This window comes from Eurytemora carolleeae, unplaced genomic scaffold (assembly GCF_000591075.1).
Source record: "Eurytemora carolleeae unplaced genomic scaffold, Eaff_2.0 scaffold408, whole genome shotgun sequence".
NCBI classification, from domain to species: domain Eukaryota; kingdom Metazoa; phylum Arthropoda; class Copepoda; order Calanoida; family Temoridae; genus Eurytemora; species Eurytemora carolleeae.
Genome location: NW_019396650.1, coordinates 150,091 through 157,345, shown reverse-complemented (window position 1 = coordinate 157,345; position 7,255 = coordinate 150,091). Strand labels below are relative to the sequence as shown.

Sequence of the window (7,255 nt, the reverse complement as noted above, 5' to 3'; positions counted from 1 at the left end):
CCACGGGTTAGGTTAATTCAAGACACTTTCAGGGCCGAGCGCTGCGGCTAGGTGGCCGAGCGCTGCGGCCACATGTCTTACATTTAAAATCCATGTACAAAATTAAAGAAGGGGAAGGGGGGTGGGGTCCAAAAATCGTTCTCTAGGAAATTACCTTCATTCAGACAAAGTTATATAAGAGTACCTTTATGAATCTTACATGCCACTCTAAGGTCACTTTAAGGAATATTTGACAAGAAAGAGATGTTAATTTTAAGATCTTTTTTGAAGGTAGAACCAATTTGGAAATTGGAATATATGGTGTTAAAAATTTTGAGCAAGTTTCTTGTAAATTAGGGGTGGATCAACGACAACGCAAAGAGTCGTAACTTAATTTCATGTTTATTGGGACACTCTGTACTCTCTAACTAAGAAAATTAAACAGAGTAAGTTGGAGCAAATTAATCTATTATATATTAATAATCTTCTGGCTAGAATACATCTACGTTTATCAAGAAAAAGTATACCGGAGGGATTCATTTATTGTCGTCTTCTAACTAAATGTTTTCTGTCTTTCAAAATGTACACAGAGTTACCCACAAAGGATGAGACTTTGATATTGACCTGGAAGAAATCTTGTTCTTGTCCTTTGTAGGCAACCCCGTTTCTTAAATACTTATTAAAAATAGTTTGAATATTACATATTTTACTTATATGAAGAAATTGGACCACACATTTATAAGGCACCAAAATCTTTTTGTATAAATAAAACTTTTGATTTTATAATTTCATATTTAACACTGATGTTCACAAGTCACAGTCTTGAAAAATACATATTTTGAGTTTTTAAAAAACAAGGAGGGGAGGAAGGCCAGCCACAACAATTTCTTGTCCGAGCCACATTCTCATTTTCTCGTCTGAACCACCTCGAAATCCTCGTCCTTCGATTATTATGTGCTGAGAAGTTACTAATTCTTGAATATATAACTTTCTTTAACAATCTGGCCACGTTAGGGCATAAAATATGGATAGACTAAAGTATTGCAATGATAAAATCATGTTGGAATCTTTAGAGACATGAGAATGATGTCAATCTTTATTAAGGTAAAACTTAAAACTCTTCTGCCTCCGTAATGGCCAACCTTTGCGACATGAAATAAAGAGCAAAATATTTAGCATTCCTATGCCTATCATTTTCCCCATGGAACCACCCGGACAAAATCTATGGTTTTTACTATAATTAAGAAAAAAGACTTAAGTTCTATAATCTCGGAATTATTTTCGGCATTTTCACTAGGAATATCTGAAAATGCGCGTAAAAAAGGTGAACATTTTTAAGGACATAGTACTCAAAAACTTTAATTCAATTGAAGCTATTTTTTTCGAATTACTAAAATTCAATATTTCATTTATGCCCTAACGTGGCCCGATTCTTAAAAAATTGTTTTATCTTGGAGGACTAGATACTTATAAAAAATAATATTGAAAGGACGAGAATTTAGAGGTGGCTAGGACGAGAAAATGAGGAGTCTGGTATATTGTATAATACATTTAAAGTTTTATCCTAACAAATAAATCAAATTTTCACTGGGTAAAATAGCACTATTGGGAGAAAAAGGAGAGCAATTATATTTTGTACATTCAAGTGTATAAGAACTGCAGACATATTTTTTTCATGAAAATATTTGGANACACAAAATACATGAGCCTGTTCGGTTCAGACGTTTTGATATTTGGATAAAAAATGAACTTAAAAAATAATCATTTCTAACCGATGTCTTATTTGTCAAAAGATTAAAATAAATTAATATTATCGTTTTTCTACTAATTTTTAATACCGGTTCTAAATAGGCGTATATACCATGTTTTTAAAATCCCAATTCTGGCTCAAAACTGCCAAGATCCGGTTCACAGATGACCACATCCGGTTTGCTGAGTGATAAAAGATTTTGTACATCCGATCTTTTTCTGGATTTCCGTTTCCGGTTATTTGGTTTATCCGTTACAACGGGAGTATTGTTTATGATAGAGTGAGATATCTCCTTATAAGAGTTCAGATCTAAACTGGGTCTGCTTGAGTCACCGGGACATTTAGTAAAAGCATGATTTCGTTCCACGTGAGTTCTAAATAGAGAAAGTTGAGCTGTTACATAATTACACAGCTTACAGATAAAATTAGCCCCTGAGTGGGAGATCTCTGTGTGTCGAACCAACTGGGCAGGATAGGCGGCAACATAATCACAATGATCACAGATATAGCCGATTTTGTCGTGTTTTCTTCTCTTGTGTTGTTTTAAAGATGATGAACCGCGAGCAATATGTTCACACAGATCACAGGGAAAAGCAGAGTCTTCATGTTTAATTTCTTTATGTCTTCTTAACGTTGCTAATGTGGTGGCAGCATACTGACATTGATCACATGGAAATCGTACTCCTTCATGTTTAACTTTCTTGTGCGCTTTCAGAATAGATATTGCCGACGCAGAATAGTCACATTTATTACAAGGGAATCTGACAAGTTCATGCTGGCTTTCCATGTGCTGCTTCAAATCTTTCCCTCGAGTGCCGATAAAATCACATTGATAACATGGAAATTCATTCTCCTCCATTTTATATTAGTATAATCTCGCAGGGATTCTCATTAAAACCTAAAATAAAAAAATATATATATTACTCTCTGTAGTGCCCAGGATAAATCATCATAAATCAACAAGTCCCAATTTGAGGAAAACATAAATCAACATGTCCCAATTTGAGGAAAACATAAATCAACATGTCCCAATCTGAGGAAGACATAAATCAACGTGTCCCAATCTGAGGAAAACATAAATCAACGTGTCCCAATCTGAGGAAAACATAAATCAACATGTCCCAATCTGAGGAAAACATAAATCAACATGTCCCAATCTGAGGAAAACATAAATCAACATGTACCAGTCTGAGGAAAACATAAATCAACATGTCCCAATCTGAGGAAAACATTCACACAAAAATATTTCTACGTTAAGCTATGTAAATAAGACCAGCAATACGCTAAGGTATGAAAGTTTTCATGAAATAAATTAAAGTAGATGAGGACATGTGACTGAAATTACAAACACAAATTCCCATTTTCTTTTCTTCTCAGGTCTAAACAAAAACTCATAAACTTTCCTTTATTTAGCTGCAATCATGAAAGTATGCAAAAATAATGAATATAAAATAGAGGACTAAGATTTCTTGAAAAATTTCTCTAAAAAACATTTATAAAAAAATCTGAAAAGTTTTGAATTCTCATAATTAGACATGGATATTACGAACCTGTTATATTATCTTCTGTATAATTTAAAGGCGTAAATTCAATTCACGAGAATATCTGCCAGATTCACAACAGTACCCTTGTAATCAATATCTGCGAGCTATGACAAAATAGTCGTATTTATTAAGAAAAATTTGTAAATCTACTCCCCCCTCCCGGAAAAATTCCTAAATACGTGCCCTGAGTCTACCTGATATAAGATTTCTATTCGAGTTCTCGCATTATTATATGTCTGAAACGAAAAAATCATTTTTCAGTTAATTTATTTGATTTCTGAAAAAAAAACAATATTTGTCAATGGTAAAAATACTTAAACCGGCATTATTATTGTTATGAGAGACTGCCCAGTAATTCTTAAAAAGGAAAAATTTAAATATAAAACATCTGCTCTTTAGTCTCTCTCGAGTTTCTGAAGTTTATATTGAAAATTTTACAATCTAATAAATTTCTTGTGTTTATTTTTGATGTTTTAAGAATATAATATTAAGATCGGACATAAAATATTAAAGTGAAAAATACATATTTATTTTAAATACATATCACAAAATTGATGTTGTTTGTAGCAACCTACCCAGGCATAACATAAATGTAAGGAGTTAAATATTGAATTGATCTAAATGTTGACTGAAAATAAAGTATTTCAAAGAAGGAATGGATTGTAAGAAAAGATTGAATTTTAGAACTAAAAGCCTTTAACCTAAATTAATATTGCTAACAAAATAAATAAAAAATCAGAAAATTATTGAAATTTTTTAAAAAAAATTCTTCCTAATAAATTTGAAAAAAATGGGAAGGAAATAATGTAGATGTTAAATAAAAACCTCAGCATTAAAAGATGTTTCAGTAAAAATACGATGTTCACAGGTCGAGGGCAAATATAGCTACAAATGTAAAGTTAGTATAAAAATATCAATTATTGTCCTAATTATTAGGAGTACATAATATTGCACAATATATTATCAAAAATATAAAATTTCATAAAAAAATATAACATTTTGACACAAATGGGAATGGTTTTGATAAATAATAAATGCAATGTTAAAAGCATCAGTTTGATCAAAGCTGCGGTACATGATCCTCCCCTCTTCTATTGTTCAGGGTGTCCTATTAAGAAAATTTGATCAGTTACGAAAATTATCAAGTTGCATATGAATTTTAATGTCAAAATTGTGAAAATTCATAGATTTCATTTCAGCTTACTCTCTTGAAAAGATTTCATTTCAGCTTACTCTCTTGAAAAGATTTCATTTCAGCTTACTCTCTTGAAAAGATTTCATTTCAGCTTACTCTCTAGAAAAGATCCAACATGTCTAAAACCTATATTACACTCGCTTTGCCAACGGGAGCCATTTTCTTCTAATTTAATAATTTTGAACCATCCACATGACCTTAACTGCGGTATATAACGGTATATAACTTAAACAAAAACATGCATTTGCGCATTTTAGTATTGAATATTTGCAGATTTTTTAAGTACTGAAGAAACAGCTTATTGAGAAAAATATAGAACACCCTGTACAATAGCAAAACTACAATAAATGAAATTGTTTTTAATACAAAATGTAAATTAAATGCATTCGTAAATATCTAGTTTGTTTAAACTGAGGTACAATTAAGTTTGGTATAAATACAGTAAAAGACTTTTTTTAAAGAAAATGCGTGTTAAATGTACTTCAAAAATGTTTTTTTTAATAAATGAATATTTTAATAAATGAATATTTTCATATTTTTTCTTTTAATATATTTAGTTTGTATACCATTGCAATACTTAATCTGTAAAGAAAGGGCTACTTTTTTCATAGATTTTCGTTGTAACCTTCAAAAGGTTTTAAAATAAATTTACAACATTTTTTATTCGCTTTAGAAGTTTCTCAAATAATTCAGATTGAATAACACGGATCCAGATCCACATTCAAAATTTTAGTGCCCTGATAATTCACTATTGTTATTCAGAGGGGTGTTAGGATCTTCTTCTAGAAGGCGTTATTTACTCCAAGGAGGACGGTATGTTCTTCTAGTAGGGTGTTATGTTCTCTTCTTGAAAAGTAGTAAGACGACCTTTAATCTTATGAAGTTTGTCTGTCTCCATCTTAGCTCTGAACAAAAATTCAACGTAGTGGAAATGTCAGGAGACGTATTTTGAAAAATATATCCCTACTTACTGTTATCTTAATTCTTTAAGAAGTTTTACCTGACTAGACAAGTAAATATATCTCTACAGGTAGTACAGGTGTAGTTTACCTGACTAGACAAGTAAGTATATCTCTAGAGGTAGTACAGGTGTAGTTTACCTGACTACACAAGTAAGTATATCTCTACAGGTAGTACAGGTGGAGTGTTTACTTGACTAGACAAGTAAGTATATATCTACAGGTAGTACAGGTGTAGTTTACCTGACTAGACAAGTAAATATATCTCTACAGGTAGTACAGGTGTAGTTTACCTGACTAGACAAGTAAGTATATCTCTACAGGTAGTACAGGTGTAGTTTACCTGACTAAACAAGTAAATATATCTCTACAGGTAGTACAGGTGTAGTTTACCTGACTACACAAGTAAGTATATCTCTACAGCTAGTACAGGTGGAGTGCAAGGAACCAGGCTGGGATATATATTTACCTGACTAGACAAGTAAGTATATCTCTACAGGTAGTACAGGTGGAGTGCAAGGAACCAGGCTGGGATAGTTTCAATGTTTGTAATTTCTCTACATCATTCTTCGTCATTGTTTTAGATCTATATAAACAATTGAATGTCTTGGATCTATATAAACAATTGAATGTCTTAGATCTTTATAAACAATTGAATGTCTTAGATCTATATAAACAGTTGAATGATTTAGATCTATATAAACAATTGAATATCTTAGATCTATATAAACAATTGAATGTCTTAGATCTATATAAACAATTGAATGTCTTAGATCAATATAAACAATTGAATGTCTTAGATCTATATAGACAATTGAATGTCTTGGATCTATATAAACAATTGAATGTCTTATATCTATATAAACAATTGAATGTCTTAGATCTATATAAACAATTGAATGTTTTAGATCTATATAAACAACTGAATGTCTTAGATCAATATAAACAATTGAATGTCTTAGATCTATATAAACAATTGAATGTCTTAGATCTATATAAACAATTGAATGTCTAAGATCTATATAAACAATTGAATGTCTTAGATCTATATAAACAATTGAATGGATGTCTGAATGAATGAACGCATGGATGAAGTAATATGTATGAATAAAAGAAAGGATATTTGAATGAAAGAAAGAATCAATACTGAAAGAAAGAATCAATGACTGAAAGAAAGAATCAATGACTGAATGAAAGCCTTAATGAATGAATAAATGAACATGTGAAAGAATGGATGAATTAATGAATTAATGAATTCACGAATAATGGAATGAATAAATGAATAAATGAATAAATGAATAAATGAATAAATGAATAAATGAATAAATGAATGCACCTGACTAGTTTAGGTCTAGAAGGGGCAGTTTGTTGGATGGATGAAGGAACCTTTAACAAACAAAATTAAATAACAAACTTTTTCTTCAATCTATAATTAATTTCTAATTTTAGAACATGAACATGAACATGAACATAAACATGAAAATGAACATGAGTACCTGGGGAGGATTACGCAATGAGTTTCTGTTCCATCCAGATCTCTCGAGTCCAGATCTAAACATATTATTCATAAGAGGACAAAAAAAAAACATCAACAAAAATCAGTGGCACAACTAGCACATTTTTCAGGAGGAAGGGGGATGGGGGAATACAATTTTCAAAGGGTTTAGGGAGGCTACCCGTTGCGTCCCTGACAAAAATGTTTGAAATTATTTCAAGTTTAATTTAAATGAAATCAAATCAAACTAATACAGTTCCACCTAAAGTATATGTACAGGGTGGCCAAAACTTTTTTGAAAAAATCCGTACAAGTTGCAATAAAACTTTATCG

General features: G+C 31.1%; 2 protein-coding genes and 1 long non-coding RNA gene across 5 annotated transcripts in view; all 3 read right to left on the bottom strand.

The window, feature by feature from the left end:
- Positions 1 to 426: 426 nt before the first annotated feature.
- LOC111706893 (uncharacterized) lies at positions 427 to 1,663 on the bottom strand. The gene is made up of 2 exons (XR_002766333.1): positions 1,529 to 1,663; positions 427 to 866 (listed from the first exon to the last, which is right to left on the bottom strand). It is a non-coding gene; the product is annotated as an uncharacterized LOC111706893 (long non-coding RNA).
- An 88-nt stretch (positions 1,664 to 1,751) lies between these two features.
- LOC111706892 (zinc finger protein 676-like) lies at positions 1,752 to 3,529 on the bottom strand. Of its 2 annotated transcripts, XM_023479838.1 has the most exons (3): positions 3,468 to 3,498; positions 3,280 to 3,356; positions 1,752 to 2,627 (listed from the first exon to the last, which is right to left on the bottom strand). In XM_023479838.1, exon 3 carries the CDS (start codon positions 2,586 to 2,588, stop codon positions 1,848 to 1,850), a length of 741 nt encoding a protein of 246 aa, XP_023335606.1. In that variant the 5' UTR covers positions 2,589 to 2,627; positions 3,280 to 3,356; positions 3,468 to 3,498; the 3' UTR covers positions 1,752 to 1,847. The 2 variants fall into 2 exon arrangements, with proteins under 2 accessions (XP_023335606.1, XP_023335605.1); XM_023479837.1 differs by lacking the exon at positions 3,280 to 3,356 and having other exon boundaries at positions 3,468 to 3,529.
- Positions 3,530 to 3,780: 251 nt separating this feature from the next.
- Positions 3,781 to 7,255, bottom strand: part of LOC111706891 (protein spire) — a 14,471-nt gene continuing 10,996 nt past the window's right edge. The window contains exons 14-18 of one of the 2 annotated variants that reach the window (XR_002766332.1): positions 6,924 to 6,978; positions 6,764 to 6,813; positions 5,897 to 6,013; positions 4,790 to 5,373; positions 3,781 to 4,364 (exon numbers count right to left, since the gene is read on the bottom strand). Coding sequence is in view for 1 of the 2 variants with exons in the window: in XM_023479836.1 (XP_023335604.1) it covers positions 5,292 to 5,373; positions 5,897 to 6,013; positions 6,764 to 6,813; positions 6,924 to 6,978 (304 nt within the window). In the remaining variant the exon portion in view is untranslated. Of the gene's footprint in view, positions 5,374 to 5,896; positions 6,014 to 6,763; positions 6,814 to 6,923; positions 6,979 to 7,255 lie in introns of both variants that reach the window. The other variant, XM_023479836.1, reaches the window with a different exon arrangement.